The 18,572-nt window shown below is 43.9% G+C and overlaps 1 protein-coding gene across 3 annotated transcripts in view; it reads right to left on the bottom strand.

Moving 5' to 3' along the window:
* The window catches only part of BACH2 (BTB domain and CNC homolog 2), a 199,010-nt gene that overhangs the window by 32,813 nt on the left and 147,625 nt on the right, over positions 1–18,572 (bottom strand). For all 3 annotated transcript variants that reach the window (XM_068413191.1, XM_068413199.1, XM_068413181.1), the window contains one exon: positions 16,329–16,583. In XM_068413191.1, the coding sequence (XP_068269292.1) occupies positions 16,329–16,571 (243 nt within the window). In that variant the 5' untranslated portion in view covers positions 16,572–16,583. The remainder of the gene's footprint in view (positions 1–16,328; positions 16,584–18,572) is intronic.

Here is an 18,572-nt window from a genome sequence, read left to right as displayed (position 1 = left end):
AGAGACAAGAGAACGTGAACACGTGTGAAAGGGAGTGAATTAGCCCCATCTGCTTTGAAAAGATAATTTTCTCCTGGGATTTCTATTACCATCATATCATTGCTACACTAGAGTGCTTCTAAAAGGCTACAGCTCTGGCAGCCAGCACCATTACAGCTGCTCAGATTATTAACAGTATAAATAAACTCTCAGAGACACTACTAAGAAAATATTAACTACAATTATCACTGTCTGATAAAATAATGAACAGTGAAGTGTTATTCTGCTGCCTCAGTCACCAGTGCGCATTTACGTGTGTCGTGAGTAATGAAAAACAGTTTATTTGCATACTGAATCATCCTGGAATTGGTTCTTGCTATTTTATTTTATTTATGTTTCTAAAGATCAAGCAGCACAGGCTGAAGCTCTGCGTTTGCAGAATTCAGTGTACCCCACCTCCTTTCCTGGTGTATATAATCCCATTAATTCCAAGTGAACAGAAAGCGGTGCCCATAGCCATGCACGCGTCTGTCGCAGGAGGGAGATGGGGCAGTGTGCAAGCTACCAGCAGCAACTCTAAAACCTCCTGATGGACTTTTATTCTTGGGTTTCATTGCTTTTTCTCCCTAGACAAGGAGCAAGGGCCCGAATGAGGTCAATGATGTGCTTGCTGCATGGATCCTCCTCGCCTTCGCCAGCTCTGCTGGCCTGCACTGCTTTGGCTTTGTGAGCTTGTTTTTCCTCACATTCCCCAACGATACTCCTGAGTCCTGTCCTTTCTCAACAGCAGTGAGAAACTCAGGCTTGTTTTCTAATTAACAGAAGTTATTACTTCCCTGCAAGCACTGGGAAAAAAAGTTCTTAATCGCTTGGAGAGCAGGAGACGGGAGCAGGAGCCTCTCATCCCGTCCCTGGGCTGAGCTCCAGCCCCCGCACCCCAGCAATACCCTCCTCAGCAGTCGGAGGTCGCAGGTCGGCCTTCGGACATCATCTATTCGCTAGTGGAGCTCATTAAAATGAGGAGAAATAAGGTATCTGGGCCTGAAACCACTCACTGCAGGGCCGACATGATGCTGAAGCTCCAGCTCAGGTGGCCTGTTCCTACTGCCACGATTCGGGAGAGGCCACCCTTTTTCGAGACAGGCCCTGTGGATTAGTAACTACCCAGCCCTAATTAAAGATGTTTTCCCAGGAAAGCGCCAAGTAAAGCCCCTGCTTTTACTCTACTTCCCCCTGCACCAGGGGAGTGGTGTGGGCTGCAGCGAGTGTTCGCTGGCCCGAGCCCCCAGCGCTGAGGGCAGCCGGCACTGCCTGAACGCAATGGACGAGACAGCGACATTTTCTCCATCAGGGCTCGGGAGCAGCTGGTGGCTGGGGGTGACGGCAGGGTGACATGGTTAGTACCAGGCACGCCATCAAGCTGAACAGGCAAGCTAGGCCATTTCTGCCTGAGCGCGCCAGGCCGGTCCAGGGTGAGAGCGTCCGTCAGGCGCCTGGGGAAAGGGCTGCATCCCAGCCAGGTAGGAAGGAAAAGCAGAAAGATGACAGACAGGGGCAGCAGCAACTACACGCAACCAGAAAGGAAGGCAAAAACTCAATGCTGAGTGAGAGAAAAGGGAAGGGGGCATTTTCTAAAATAGCTTCCCTCAATCTAAGCCAGAAAAATCCTGTGCTGTACCTGTGCTGTTAGTGTTTTTATCCCACTGCCCTTTTTCTGTGCTCTCTTCCATCATCTCTCCAGCATCTCACGCTCCCTGCCTGGTCCCTTTTCCTCAGCTACAAGCCTTTTGTTCCACCAACCCCCATTTCTGTGCTTATTGCCAGCTCCGAGCAGCTGGCCATGGCAGAACCCCCTTTTCTTTTGCGCTTGCACACACATTCCCCCTCCCACACACACCCTGGGGCTCTTGCTGCCCCACATCAGTATGGCAGTGACAGAGGAAGAAATGCGGGGTGCGGAGACAGGAGGGAACATCATCCTCACATGCCCCCCTCTGCCAGCTGCGGGGGAAGGATGGCTCGGAGGAGGCCATCTTCTCCCTCCATATAAATCACTGCTAGGATGGACCTCTGCTCCTGGGAGGGGAAGAGTCGAGCCACAGCCTTCCTTGCTATTTTTCCTCCAGCATCGTCCCTCTCCTAGTTCTCAGCAGTTGGCCTCCTCTGGCTGCCGAAGCAGGTTAGACGTGGCTTGCCCTGAATAAGTCATCTACATTAATTTTTCCTCTTTAATTAAAGAGTTCTCCTGTGAAACAATTTATGAGAACTTTGCTAAGGGAAAGAAACCAATGTATTCTTCCACACACGTTTACAAAGACAAACATGCTCTCTCCAAATGAATTTTTTCCCCAAAAAGCCCCTGTGGAAGGCAAAACCAGAGAGAATGGTAAAGGATTCGCCGAAGAAGAACTGAAGTTCATTTTAAATCAGTGTACCATGTCCAAATGCTGTCTTACAAATAGGATTATTTAATTTAAACCTTAGATCTGTCAAGTTCCATTACTTCAAATGGAGCCTGTTGTTTCTTGACTTCATTATAAATCAGGATTATATTACACTTTATGTTAGGTAAAGTCACTGCTTCGCTAGGAGGCAGTGAAAAAAAAATTACACAGCAGTCAGTAAATAGAGCAAAGTCATTGCACTGTTCTTGAAAGGCAAGAAGTCATCTTGCTAAATGAGGGTCCTGAGCTGTCCTGTACCAAGACTGTTCCTATAAATAAAAGACCTCTGGGAAAAGTGCTGAGCATACGCTGGATCTATTTTCAGCTTGCATCAGCAGCTGCTGCCCCTGGGATCGCATCTTTGCTCATACTTTGCACCATATGTAATCACTCCAGTGCTGCAACCAGTAAGATAATGAAAGAGCATGGCATAAATCTATACTTGAGTGGAATGCTAAATGAGAAAAATAATACAAAAAAGGGGGAAATAAACCACATTTTCAAGTCATTAGGAAGAAAGACTTTGACATATGAAGTGTTGCAACCATTAATAGCACTTATCATATAGAGTGGAGACAAAGAGACAAATTAATCAAACTGACAGAACTGGGACATTTTATGCTAATGCAGGCTCCTGGGTTTGCGTTTGTATTCCTCTGTGTCTGGAAAACTGATACCATTACAGGGCAGGAAATTGCATGAATAACATGCAACAGATCATAAAAATTCACACACCAAGTGCAGAAACACTGCCAAAAGCACTGTAAAAACAAGGCTAGAGACCTCAACAGAGGAACTACCAACAGCTAATGAATGCAAATAAGTACAGGAATACTTCCCATCCATGCATAACAATGAGACATAGGCTGTGACTCTGCAGTCTCCAACAGCGTAGGTAAAACAAAGCCTGGAGAGCAAACACACAGATAGCTGGGAGGAACTGCTGGCCAAACCAGGGTCTGAATTTGTTTGCAGTATTGCAGCCAGCAGTTTAAAGCCACTGGGGAACTGGCATAGCCAAGTGCCGCCTCTGTCTAAATGTATCGCTATGTTAGACTTAATTTAACATTTCAGGTAGAAGAGAGAAGAGGAGCAGGATGAAAGAGGAAATAAAACAGAGCCACAAACCGGCACATAGTCACACAAAGCAAAATTCCCTCACCCCTGCGCAAATCCACAGCATGCAGTAAAACCCTCGCAGATAAAGACATCTTAAACACCATTCGTTTGGGAAATACAAACCGCGCTTGCTGTCCGAAGCCACAGCTGTGTCGTAAGGGGCAGGAAATGGCAAGAACTACAGGAATGCTGGGCAGGGCACGGTGTAACGCAGGATCTTGCCAAGGTTACTTCATGTACCGTAAAGGCTTCTCAAGGACCTTAAAAAAACCTTGGCAAAACCAAGCACGGGTGAAGTGCGAAGAGCTCATCAGCCCTATGAACACCAAATGACAAATGCATTCACTCCATGGGCAGCCACGGCATTTCCCACCCCTCTCAGTTTTTTGAAAAAGTGATGCTTCTCCCTTGTACGGTAGCTACCGTAGAAACTAAGGTGAGGACTAACTCTGTGGGGTAAAAGGAGTAAAGCTGATACCTTTTGGAGCTGTGTAATTTCCAGCACTGCTGTCACCTTCCCCAGAACAGAACAATAGGATTGAGCAAGAGCATTTACGTGCCAACACTTCATTCACAAAGAGGGTGAGGAAATGCCAGCCTGCCCAGGAGTGGCTGCTATCCTGAAGAGTGAGTAGAGTTCAAGCCCTTCCCACATTTGGTGCAGGAGGACCCTGTGTTCAAAGGCGGCAGGACAGAAGCTGTTTTACCCCAGCAGAGATGGGCATGGGTAGCACACAATACAGAGGCCAGCTCTCTATCCGCTCTCCAGTAGACCACTGTGGAGGTTTTACAGAGTTCTAGCCATGTGAACAGGGTTTATCTCCAAACCTCAAAATCTCTTTCTGTTCCTTCGATCACTACTAGAGTCTCAACAGGGTGCTTGGCATGGTACCAACAAATGGCACACACACACACAAAAGCAAGCTGGTCCAAAAGCTTTCCAAAGACAATGATGGTGTAACCTTTGTTCTAAGGGGAGAAATTAGAGACAGGCATTCATTAACTCCAGTAAATCCATCGGACAGACAGACAAGGGTTGCAAGCTGCAAATGGAATGACTTTCTCCCTTCCCTTAAATTAAAAAAAAAAGCACAGTCAATTAGTTACAAAAAGGCTTCATGAAAACCTCAGCTTTAAGAAATTTTAATATCAGGAGGGAAATAATTTGGTCAAATAGTTACAATGATGTTGACTTCTTCCGCTCTTTACTGTTGTACTGCAACAGTACTGACACCTTTGAAGTCTCTCAAGAACACGTATGTGACATCCGATCCTTTCTTTTCCCCTACCTGCAATTAGAACAGTTTGGGAAAAGAAAAGCGTAGTTAAGAGTAAAACATCCATTCCTGAAACAGAATATTTGGAGAGGTTTTTACCACCACCTTACCATTCAACCAAGAGGTAGAAAGCAAAATGACAAGAAATGACCATGAATTCTCACACTCCTTTAGCTATGCAATTCCTCTTCAGGAAACCAGTTTCAGAACCAGACTGTAACCTCACCAAATAATTCAGAGTATCTGAGAACTAAGCTGAGAGTCGAAGAGCACACGATGCAAACAGTCTGTGCCCCTGAGGCTGGGATTGACTTGAAACCCTCCAAACGTGCTGTGAAGAGCAGCTTACTGTGTGCAGTATCCGTCTGCTCTACAGAGCTGCTTGGAGGAGGTCCAGCACAGCAGTCCTGATAGCAGCTCCCGCTACAGTCACCTCGGCTGTGCACCACCAGCTGAAGACAGAGGCCAGAACGTGATCAAATGCTTGCCTTTAACAATTTACCTGCCTATGTCCTCTCAACAGAGGTTTCCAATTGGAAAGGTAATGCACAATAGTGAAAAAATCCCGTAAGGATTAGGCTCATCTTTGCAAAGGAAGCAAAACTAAACCAAGGCTGAGGTAGCTCTTACAGGGTGGTGTTCTCAGTCCTTCAACTGTAAGATACGTTGAAGACGGGGAAAGAAGAAAAGGAGTTATTGATTTAAAGGTTTCTGCCACTACTGAAAGCAATTCTTTCTGCTTTCTGAATGCTATGACATCTTCCTAAATGTGAACAAGTTTCTTTGTAGAATGCCCCAGTCCTTACCTGTCATGGATACCTCTCCATTCTTCACTTCCTTGGACAATGGTATAGATATTATTTGTACTCAATGGCTACTGCTTATATAAACCAGGCAGAAATGGCAAGGATAGATGGTTCCTACAAAAGACAGGCAACTCTCTATTTTTTGTGCCTTGCATTTAACAAATTAATTCAGACACTTAAAAACATAGCCTTGGTTTGATGTGTCCAGTCTCATGAAAACTAACAAGTTCAAGGAACAGACAGAAACTACTTGATTTGGCTTTATGTCTAGACAAAAATGCCACATGCAGAAAGCCATCCATGGGGGAACATGAAAATCTGCAGCCAGATAAAAATAAGTTTAAAAAATAGTTCAATTCAACAGGCAGATGGAATGGCTGTAGACCCAGCCACCTCAAGTCCAGCTTCCCCTTGCGGAAGCAGAAAAGAGCACTAGTCCTGTGTGGAAAGCAGAAGGGAAGTTGTCAGGATTTGTCTTTCCCCAGCTTTTTCCTGTCTTGAAAGGTTACTGGCTCCAACCCTGTCCTTTGAAAGAAACGGGAAATAACTTGAGCTTATTTTGTTTTTACTTGACCAAGAATCCCCTGACAGGGAAATTTTCTCTGAAGACTGACTGTGTATCTGGATAGAGAGGTGGCTAGGCGTGTTGTAGTACTGCTGTGTGGTCAGAGATGGAAAGTATTTAGCTTTCAGAGTTGTTTAAGACTTGTTTCTTACTAGCTGCAGGCCCTTGAAACAGAGGACCACAGGTCTGAATTTCAAAGGTAAGCAAAAACCCAACACATTTCCCACAAGCAAAAGCTTTACACAGCCAAAAATGTAGCCTCATCCTCCTAGCTGACAGTCTTGACGAAAAACCCGGACCACTTCATCAAAAGCATTTTTTCTGAAACTGAGAACTATACTGGTAAAGTTTGCATGGATTTTTTTTTTCTTTAAATCTACTCTTTTTACCTTGAAACACTACTACAGACTGCATCCCCACCCATTCTGGGAACATAAAGTAAGAGGTATATGCACAGACTAGGGAATTTGGTCCTATCACAATTCAAAGCAAGCAAACTTCAAGTAAAGTATTATGAAGTGTTTGACAGACTGGATGCCCACACCTCTTTAAAATATTAGCATTGTTCAGGTCCACTTCAGATCATCCACTTATTTGGATGATCTCCTTTCTGTTTTACTACCCCAACAAACCCACCTCAGCTCTGGCCTCAGGCAGTACATCAGACACTGCGGGAGCAGAAGGAAGCACTGAGAATACAACACCGCCTCTGAATCCATCCTGGGTCACACCTGCCAAACCCCCCTGCACTTCTTACAGTAAGTCTGTATGCTTCTGTTTCTCTAAAGTGTTGTTCTGAAATGATGAGCAGCTGCTGTAGGGAATGATGTGGAACACATGCCTTACCAAACTCAAATATATATTCAACTAAATATGGTTGCTTCAACACCAGAACAAAGGTGCCTGGTTTTTGGGGACCTGAAAACCCATAGCTCCCATCTGCCAAGACTGATTAGCTCTGAGTGGAAGAGATCAAGCCTTGCTAGGTACCTACCCACCTATTGTTTGGGATAGATGGGATCTCCAAAAGCTACAATAATGCCGTAAAAAGCTTTTAAATCTTGCTCTAAGTATCAAGATTTTCTTTTTTTTTTAAATTAAGACCTTCTTTTTGAACCTGGGTCTGCAACAGCTCTGTCACTTAGGCAAAAATTCCTAAATAAGCATCCTCAAAGTGCCCTAGTATCCTGGTAAGGGACTGGAAGTCTTTGTAGCATTTGACAGACTCTTTCTGATCTGTTCCATGCCTCCAAGTCTGCTTTCCTCTTGGATGTGGTAGTCTCAGCAGCTCTTATTGATGGCAGTCCACAGAACCTCAGGGGTGATACAGGAAGAGCAGGCAGAGGACACAGAGTAGAGTCCGTCCATCACCCAGGACCAACTGACCAGATAAGGCAGTGAGCGGCTCCAGCCTACCCCATTCATCTTGAGAAATGCTGCAACTAGCCTGAAAATTCCCTCAGTGCCTCCTGTATACTCAAAAGATACAGAGGGAAGAAAATGAGACCGAAACTCTGGCTGAGGAGTGATAAGCTGGAAGTTCTGGGTTCAGATCCACAGGCTGCTCTGGGACCAGCAGCTGTGCCAGCTGTGGGTCAGTCTGTTCACCTCCATGTGAGATAATGAGAACCAGAGAGTTTAGAGAGAGGTAAACATAGCTGAGTGGTTCACACAAGGTGATTTAATCATCACTGACCTGACGCACAGACCTGCGTTGTAATTCACATCTGATGCATCAGCTTCCATCCCAGCATTCACAGAGAGCTGATAACAGTACTTTATTTGTTCACAAGAGACCTCAAAAATCTACTGCTCAAGGTTTTATGTTACCATTATTTAATTTCAGAGCTGAAATCTCTCAATTCCAGCTGTTTGGTGACACCTTGTTTATATATCAGTTTTACTGAAAGTGCTAGTACAGCGATTCTCTGCCGTTCCCAGCTCAGCTATGGCTATTTTAACTGCGGACCCCCCGGCTAGCAGCATGCCTGTGGTTACGACAAGAAATTCCCAGTGTCATTTCAATTATGAATTAACCTTCTCTTCTCCACAAAGTCTTCTAAAGCCTCCATCACTGGCTCTTAAGTGACACAAAAGATGCATCGTGCAAACTTTAAGAAAAAAACAAACAAACACCCCCCCCAAAAAAAAAGATTTCAGCTGCTTCTGTGTGCGGGAAACAGTTACACTTATCCACACACTTTGATGCCATCTGCTCTTATAAGGTCAGATTAAGCAAACTGAAGGACAGAAAGGTTTATTAGCAAATCTGATCTATGTTATCTTTGGATCTTAAATTCCACTCAACTACATCTGTACTGAGCACCAAACTTCTTCAAGGGGTGTCTAAAGCTCGTCCCTCTCCAAGGCCATTTGCCTTACAGTTATGAAACAATGTGCAGTCATACACATCACTGAGCAGGTTGTTGCTAAAAACACATGCCAAATTTTTCAGTGGATTTTAATCTGGCTTCAAAACAACTGCCTGTGCCTCTCATGATATCTTTCCCCAGTAAATTAAAGCACGCTTCCTAGAGATATGCCTGATTTTTTTTTCATTTAAGTCTTTAAACAACCACCCCAGCCTCCTCTCAAGCTCTTTCAGAGAAATTAAATCTCATGTTTAAAACAAACCAAGCCTGGGCTACATGGATCTGTAGTTTGTCCAAGTCCAGCTGCTCCTATTTATTTATTTTATTAAAGTAAATCAAGTACCCAAGGACACAGTTTTAGTAGTGTTAGACTGCACTGGGACTCACAGGTATTTGCTGGAGGTCTCCCATCAAAGTGGGACAGATGAAAATTCAGTGCTGCACGAAAGTCCTGGAATAAACCAGCCATTTTTCCCTTCAGAGCTTGCATCGAACGTGTAACAGAAAGTGTGTCTACTTGTTCCTCTAAAAAACCCAACAGCCTGCCCGTAAAATTCACAAAGAGCATCTCATTCCCAAATCCTAGCATGATTCAATTGCCTCCTGCTCACCTAAAACCTGTATTTCACTTCCAAATTGAACCATACTTCCTAGCCTTAATGTTTGTTGACTGCTGCAATGCATCATCTGAATATATGCCATATTCCACCCCATAACATGCTCAATTTCACTGGTAGCTGAGAAAAACAGTCTATCTGACATTATTCACTGGGGAATCCTTGTCAGAAAGTGCTGTACAGAGATAAAACCTTATCTTGTTTGGGTCTTGGGAACACGAACGAAACAAAGCTTGGTTCTGGGATCAGAAAGTACCTTATAGGTTGTGGTTTCTGATGTGGTGAAGCTGAGGGGTGTCTTATCTGGGCCTTATCTGTCTGTTTATTCAAATGGCAAATGCTCAGCCTGTATTTCTGGACTCTTAAAAGAGCAGATACTTAGTTTGTCAGCATTAAAGAAATGCAAAGGTTTTTTAGAGGGAGAAAAAGCAAAGTAAGAGAAACAAAGGTGGAGGGGGAGGAAAGGAAGAGATCTTCCAGTCTGCAGGGCCAGAGTACTCACAGTGTTGAGGCACAGTCATGGCTCAGCCACCTGATTTTCATTCACGCCCAGATATATATTTGAATACAATAAAAAAAAAAAACAAATTACAAAAAAACCTAAATACACCTCATGTTCCACATGCTTATTGCTTCTGCTCATGCCCTTAGCATAGTCTACCTCTCGGACTTACTCTTGGGGACATCTTTTATACTTTAGATGATGTTTGTCATGTTTGATAGAGAAAGTTTCCACACTGCAAACTGCCTTTTCAATAGCAAGTGCAATCACAGTCACAGTCAATCAGCCCGATTTAGCACTAGCAGCAGGCAGGAGTCTAACAAAGGCAACCAAATTGAGTCCACTTATCGCAGTGGTGAATTTCATTCCACGCATTCATCTCCATATCCCTTTGACAGTACATTTTTATAAGCTTACACGAATAAATAAATAAATAGTACAACTACTGCCAAAGGGAGGGTAAAGGAGTTATTGCAAGATTTTAGCCCGTTAACATGCATGTATGCACAGCTTTTGTTTTGCTCTTTTAAACCTAGCTCTTCCCACAACACAACAGAGGTGTATTTCACTTTTCTCCATTGGAAAAGATCAAACAAGAATTATCAATACTGAGACAGCCTGCATCAGAACATAATGGAAGTTACACCACGTGGAATGAAAAGTATGTGGCTAGTTTCCTCATCATACTTGAGGCATGAAAAATCAGGCAGCGCTGGAAGCTTTTGCGGTGAGACACGGATGGAATTTCATATCACAGCTTGATGGTCTCATTTCTGTTTTATCGCTCACCTGCTAGAAACAAAATATGTTGTTTGTACCTTGTACTGTGCTATGTAAGCAATGCACATAAAACAATGTGCACTCCTGTCTCATGGTTTCTCCAGAATTAGTATTGTGTCATGTAAGACTTCAAAAAGTACTCGAATACTCAGTTTCACTCTCACTACAGATCCACAGCCTCCAGTCATCCTTCTGTGTGGTCAGTGTCAGCACTGTGAATCAGCGTGAAAAATAACACATTCCCTATGAGGAATTTAGGAAACCAAAGACCCAGCTTCCACCCATACTACACAGAAAGGAAAGAGACAAAGTAAGAGAATAGCGTTTATCTCTAGAGAGATAAAAAGGAATCGCCTTTAGCCAGCAGGGTATGTAATAGTTGACCTCCTGCATCCTGCCTTTGATTTTCTCCTCATCGCAATCATCTTTTGTTGGCTAATTCCCAGCATTTTTCCCTCAGGCTGGTGGGTTGGCATGGATGGTTAGCAGCTGTCAGTATTCCTCCTCCCTAACATTAGATGCCTGGCTTAGTCCCACCCAGGGTGCCGCATGCCTTTGCTTTCCAACATACTCAGCTTTTGCCAGCCTTGAATTCGAATGGAGCTCCCGTCCTGCCTTTCTCCTTGTAAAGATAAACCGGGTGAGGGAGTTAACCCACGTCAACCGAAGAAGCAGATGACAGATTTCACAGGGCTAGACCTCGTGGGGAAACGGCAGGTTTCGCAGCAGCCGTTGGGGAGCAGTAAAGCAGTAAGAACACAGAGAAATTCAGCCCGTGGTGTGTGCTAACATACTTTGAACTGCATTCTCTTAATAGCAAAGAAAAGAGCTGTGTGGGTAAACAAACAAAAAAGCTCCCCAAGCACATCCCACCCCCTCTTCCTAAAAGAGATGCTGCTTCCCTTTGCCCCTTGGAAGATTCGTAAGCCACAGACAACTCTGTTTAATCCTTTTGGAAGGCAGCACTTCCAGCAGATAGTTCACTGCACTAAAAAAAAAGGCACCAGTAGCCACTTTTTGAAATTTATTCAAGGAATTGGGAGGGTTACAGATAAAACTAACCAGCCTACTTGAGAAGCAAGTTGGTTTTATAATAGAATGGACAGTGTTAGACCAGTGCTACAGAAAACTAGGTCTATTGCTTCAGATGACCTGTATTTAACTTCACCAGAGAGAAAGGCATTTGGTGCTCTCACAGCTGGAATGCCCAGGTGAAGTTCTTTTCAAATGTACGCCCCAAAGTCAAAAAAACCCAAGCAAGATCAGGAATCTCACTTGTAAGCTGTAGAACTCTCACGCAACTGAGGGCTTTTATTTGTTGTTGCTTTTTCTGTCTTTTCACCATTTAACTGCAGCCCCAGCTTTCAGAAAACCAGGTGAACAAGGTGTTTGCACAGACGATGCTCCTCTGTCCGACACCCACCTTTCAGCTTGCCCATACAGACTCGCTGTGCACTCGTATTAGCAAAGCCAGGCAGGTAATAACAGCGAATAAAACGCCTATTTGATGAAGTACTGGCTCCTTCTCAAGTGAAGCAGAGTACCACTACAGCATGAATGACTCAATCATCTACTTGAGAGCTACTACTTGCAGCAATGAAGCAATGTTAATTGGATAATGGCCTGCTGCCAGCTAATATTGGCATGACCTACAATACCCCTGGCTGACAGCCGTGTCTCTCTCTCTATCACACCTTTTTTTGTAATCTGGATGGGAAGTGGAAACCATTAAAAAAGCCTCATAAGTGCCATTTAACTTCTTATCATGAATTAAAAGCTTAATTAAGTGCCTTGTTAAAGGAAGGAAGACCAGTTTTCGTGATTAAATAAAACCAAACAACAGTTAGGGGTATGGCATGAATGAGTAACTTTACAGCTTAAAACTCAGCTCTTAGAAAATATTAATTTTGGGTTGCATTTAACAACAGCTGCTAGAGGAAAACTGCACAATTGCTGAAAAATACCTTGGGTGAAAAGCAGGCGAGGTTCTAGTTGTTTACCAAAAACTGCAAATGAAGAGAAAAGCGTAGAAGTTAAGAGCTAACAGGGTCCTTTTTTATTAGCTGTAGGCAGCTGACACTCCATTCCTCTAACTCTGCTCTGGGGGCTGATAGTTCACACACCACAGCCACACCTGAGCCCTTGTTATTACATGGCTGTTTTTCCAAGCGCTTATCTACACGCTGAAATACTTTGCTTTAACAAAAGGTGTAGTACGAAATCAAATTACTGAGGCTGGCACAAAAGGGTTTATGGAAACTCTTCAATCAGTGCAGAATTAGCTCCATACTGACTTAGTTTAAGTTGATTAGGCAAAGGTTTGAACTGAGGCACATTAAGTCATGCTTGAACTGACCTGAAACGTCTAACACAAGGTTTTGCAGCGGTTTAAAACCCTGTAAGTTCAACTAGTCCCAATTCCATGTGTGCACAATGTCTCCCTTCTGAAATGACTGGCGTATCATAAAGACTGCTCTCACTTGTAATTGGATATAAACAAGAAATAATGTAAAAAACATCTGTTCACTGTTTAGCTAGACAACAGTTAACAATGTCTGGATGCCAGATTAACAAACTGATCCCAACTGCTATGAAGGAAAAAAAAAGCCTGCAATTCAGACTTCAGAGGCAGATTTACTGCTTTGAATAATCAAAAATAAGTTCTTTTGTTTTGATGTTAAGCTCCCTCACACCAACATTACATGAGTGTAACAACTTTATATATGAAGTTTTATCCACCTTCAACATCATACCTTTGAGAAATAACAATAATAATGCCCTTTCTCCACAATTGCATACTTCAGAAGTTTTCAAACCATGCCAGAATTTAAAATGCAATGCTTGTATGGTTGACTTAAAAATATCTTTGTTAATTTAGGAGTGATCATCACCTTCGGAAAAGTTTTGAACTGTGAAGACTGTATTTAAAAATGATTTTCAATCTCTGTTTTTCTATAACAACTATATGCCAGCATAAATTGTCTCTAAGCTTGAAAAAAGTATTGGCTCTGGACATTAACTTTCAACTTTTGTTTGAAATTTTTCCACTGCAGGAATAACCCCGTACATGACAGATGAAGTCAGTTTTCACAGATACTTTTAGAAATAACTCATGGGCTGCCAGAGCTCTGCAGACCATAGGCTAAAAACAATAGCCTTGGGAAGAGCCATTAGCTTGTGAACTGAAAAAGACCCTGCTAACTTCTTTTAATGCAACATAACTAAGACGGTTTTTCCTCTGCTCTATCAGCTCTTAAAAACCAGGAGTGCTTCAGTTCCTTTCATGGGGAGCTCTGATACTGTTCTTTGTTGGAGGCACTTCCGTATCTATGCACAGGCAACTACCAAAGCGCACAGCACTCTGAAGCAGAGGAACGCCAGAAGCAGAGACGTGCACCTTAACCAAAGAGTAACTGAGAAATAACGATGTGCACCAGGGAGCTCTCTTTACCCCAAGTGACTAGCATTTCTAAGGAAATTATTCAACTGACCACCTCACATAATAGCTATTCAAATAAAGTAGCCAGCGAGCAATTCAGATTCAATGCACTTAACAGCAATTAATTTGCACGTGGAAAATATCTGTACAAGCAGGCATCGGTAACTGTAGGTATCTTTTTTGATAGGCCAGGAGAGTTCTTTTCCAGGATGAGAAAGTTAAAGCCCTGGCACTTTGCAACTAATCGAAGCACGTGGCAAAATAACAGTGGTGATCTTAGGTGCAGCATGACAATTTCAGGGTACTGGAAAAAACCTTAAGAACTAGATTCACTGCTTCTGCAAGTGAAGATGAAGTTCCATGAACTTCACAGGAACTGTAACAGCAGCCAGTGTAACCCTAAGTCACTAAAACTTTTTGATCTTTCATTGAGATATATTTTAAAATGTAAACCCCCAATACTTCATTTATCCAAAGGGGATTCACTTAAGTAAAAATAATTTACAGTTGGACTGGAGGATTTTTTTTTACATAGTATCTCATATAAAACACATAGAAAGACAAACCTTTGTATTTTTAATCTTTAGTGTCATATGAACATAGGACTGTGTCACAAAGTGCAGACACATCATGATCCCTCCACCACCCTGCTCCTCCCACTGGCCTGTGGCTCAGCATCTCACTGCTGCTGTGATTAGGAATCTGCTAATTTCCACTTACTTTTACTAAATGCCAGTTGAAACCAATCAATGCTTGTGTCAACACTGTCTTTCAGTATTCAAGAGAAACTCCTCCTCTCAGCCGTTTCATCTCCTCTGCCTACATGGAGCTGTAGCATGTCACAGTTGTCACGGCAGCAGGATGAACCTGCCATGGTCTTGTTTTCTCCTTTAGGCCAGGTTCCTTCTTCTGAATATCTCAGTCACTCTTGTATATGCTTATTTGAATTTCAGTTCTTTTTCTTTATGTAACTGGCCCTGAATCATACTTGGAGATCTCACCAAGGTTTTGTAGAAGAGTGCTGATACTTTCCTGTCTCTTCCTACCTGTGCACCCCTGGGCATGTTTTGTCACATCTCTGCTCCCACCCTTGCTTTGTGGTGTGAAAGCACTGACTGAGACTTGACTCTTCCACTGGAAATTATTAGTGAACACCGCAGAATCATAGTGCGCATCCTAGCGCATCCTCTGCGATATCTCTAAACTCCTGTGCAAAATGTCTGGGTTGAAATTTCTTCATGAGTAATATTCAGTGTCAGGACTCACGAAGTCACACCTGGTGACCTACTTCTTCTAATCCTCTCCAACTTGTGCCATGACAGCATCATGATGCTGCTGAAGTCCCTGGAGAGCTAAACCAGAGAGGGAAAACCAGCGTGTGACACTTTGGGACCTGTCATCATTTAAAAACACACCATGCTGATTCATGGGCATTAAGCAAATGATGGTTAAAAACCCTCTGTATGTCAGAGTACCTTCCCACGGAGCAACTGCCATCCCATGCCTTAGGGACGTCACCGCCCTTGTTCCACCTGTCCCAGCCAGAGATGCTGGGCAGGCAGCGCTGAGGCAGTGGGTGATGGCAACCCTGGTTGGCAGGCACATGTCTCCCCTCGGTGGGCAGCAAAATCACTGGCGTGCCCTATGGTAGCTGCACTGTCACAGCTGTACGGCTGTGAGGAAATTACAGTGGGGGTGGAAGCCAGCCAGTGAGATTCTGTGGTAAAACAAAGTAAACTTTCCAGTGAGGTATGTATTTTCTACGTCCCTTCGCTTCCTGCTGTGGGAGCCATGCCGCATGAGAAAAAACCTGCTTTTTGACAGACCGTGTTCGTGGTTTCTTGGTGGAAAACACACGGCCCAAAGCAGTTGAATCTCAAACTCATCATGAGGGGAGGTGAGAGGAAACAAGGCTGAATGAAGTGCAGGAGAGGGGAAAGAGTAGGACAAGGATATGAGCTGCCAGAGAGGTGTGGACAGCAACGAGACTCTCAAACGTGACAGCTCGAACGATTTTTCAACAATAACCTGTCATCTAGCAGCCGCATCACCCCTTTCTGGTTTCCTGTCTGGAAGAGCAGAAGAATATCACGGTCCTGATAATGCCCTGAATGAAGCTATGGTAATTAAGCGTTCGGGTTCGACTCCCTTGGCGATGTAAAGAAAGGCGAGCTGAAGCATCTTTAAGCTTTGCCACCGTAACCGTTAGAAGTTACCGCTGGTGAGAAAGGCTGGCATGAACATGGCCATCCTTCAGCGACTCACAACCCATCCAAACACAAAACCGATATCCAGAGCTGTCCTAGGGCAGGAACCGACACCCACGCCACACTCCCCTTGGCCACCTTAGCGGACTGCAGAGGTCTTCCTCACCGCGCGGGATGGAGGGGGCTCGTGTTTACAGCAAGGGCACAGGGACATACTGTACCTCTTCCGGCAGGCTGACCACCAGGTCATTTTCCGTCTGCCCTACCAAGGCCTGCAAGAAGTACTCGCTGCAGGCAGCCAGCACAGCCCGGTGGGCGCGGAACTCCTTCCCCTCCACGATCAGCGTCACGTCACAGAGAATGTCCTGCTTCCGCTGGTCATTTAAGCAGAGGAGAATATTGGTACAGTGCACCGTTGACTCATACACATACATGGGGGAGTCAGTCTTCTCATCCACAGACATGCCGTTCACACCCTGCAGGTGAGAAGGGAGGAAGAAAACACAAACAAGGCGGTGAGGAGCAACGTAGCCGCCGGGCGAACGTGGCGCGGCGGGATGCTGCCTGATTTCTGGATACCCCGGGACAATGGCCAAGCAGCCCATTAATTCTTAAATCTGAGCAAGTTGCTCAGGTAAGATATTGGGAAGGGTGTTCATTGGCACTAGCTTTCACTCTGCCGTGCTTCTATTACCCAGCCCCCCCTCAACTTTCCCCCTCAAAACCAAAATATGATTTAGATGGACTGCAAAGTGCTTTCCTTCAACCACCTATCATGCATCTACGATTTTCGATTTAGTAGAGGCAATAACATGGGGACATGGGAAATTTTAGAAGATTTTAGCTAAAAAAGCAAGAGTGACTGTCAGGTTTTCTAATAGTGAAAAAAAGGGCTTTGTGCTTGCCTCTGTTATTTTCAGATTAAGGGAAAAAACCCTCAAAACCCCAGCCTTGTCTCCAGCGGACAGGCAGCACTGCATGTTTACACTGAAGACCTCGGCTCAAGTGAAACGCAAGGTGGGACAATACCCAACAAAGAGAAGCCACTAACTACAGCGACTTCATTTCTCAATCAGAATTAGAGCGATTTTAAGCCTTAAGGGGGAGAGAAAGGTGTTTAGTGGCTTCAGAAGAAATGTGTTTCCAGGTATGGCTAAAGAAACACGCTTTCACCAGTGGTTTAATGCCATTTATAGAGAAGAGCGGTTTCTGAATTCCAGATCCACAGACCCAAGAAAATCCCTTGACCTGTGCAGAGGTCCAGCCCCAGGTGGCAGGGCAGCACGTGGGTGCTGGGGCTGCTCCTGCCTGCAGATAAGTCTCCCCCTCCTGACAGCAGAGCAGAGGTTGGAAGGATGTAAGACACCCATTACAAGTGTCTGAGCTAGGAAGTTCTCTGCCTGTTGTTCTGCAATGCCAGACACACGTACAGCTGGCAATTCCTCTGAACATGGGGATTGGACTTGCAGTAGTGATGGTCATGGGGATCAGCTTCCCCCAACACCCAACACCACATGAACCCCCTTCGCACTTGAACACGTTGAAGTAATTCTTTTATCCCAAACTTTCTGCCCAGCAACAGACTGAATCCTCTTTGCATTATTTTCCCATTTCAATTCCTCTGACTAGAAAAGTGTAAAAGCCTGTCCTGTGTCTGAACACACTATGTACCCCAAAACAAACCAAACATGCTTGTTTTAGGGCTTACGTGTGAAAAAGGATTATTTGTATATATTATTCAATCTGCTGCTGAAAAGAAAGTCATGCAAATGCACAAATTTCAAGTATTTTAAGGAATTATTTTTCCTTATTGCGAGCAACAAACACCTTCTGAGAGGTAAGATTCAGAGGCATACAGGGCAACAGATGGGGGTAATTTGGTATAATACTCTTGCACTGTAAATATCTGACCACTTGTAGTGCGTGGAAGCAAAATTCCAGCTCTGCTACTTTTTAACATGGATCTTTGCAGCATTTTCCTTTGCTAGTACAATATACAGGCACACAAGTAGACACAACATGACTTCAAACTATTTCTCTTGCCATGAATTCAAACTAAGGTACCATTTTTCTACAGTGTCATTCAAAAGACACTAATAATCTAAACAAGAACGGACTTAAGAGGACCCTCTTGCTACTTGTAAGTATTTACTAGACTTTTCCATGATAACTCCATCTTCCAACCTTTATAGGAGCATTTTTAAGACAGTGGCTATGATGACTCTTTCTGCAAAATAGGTATTTTTGCGAACATTACAAAACTTTAATAATACTGGAAGTCTTAATGGGATGCTTACAGCTTCTCTTTTACTGGTATTTTCAGTATTTACTGCTGACTCATGCTACACTTCTGAGTACCCATCTGAAATGCCTACATGAAGAGAAAAAAAACAGCCAACCCAGATTAGTCCTTCACTGACTTTATACGTAAAGAGAAGATACATAGCTGCTTATTGATTTGCATA

The sequence above is a fragment of the Nyctibius grandis genome, chromosome 1 (genome assembly GCF_013368605.1).
Source record: "Nyctibius grandis isolate bNycGra1 chromosome 1, bNycGra1.pri, whole genome shotgun sequence".
In the NCBI taxonomy this organism is placed as follows: domain Eukaryota; kingdom Metazoa; phylum Chordata; class Aves; order Nyctibiiformes; family Nyctibiidae; genus Nyctibius; species Nyctibius grandis.
Note: the sequence above shows the minus strand (reverse complement) of the source record. Positions and strands in the feature narration are given on the sequence as shown.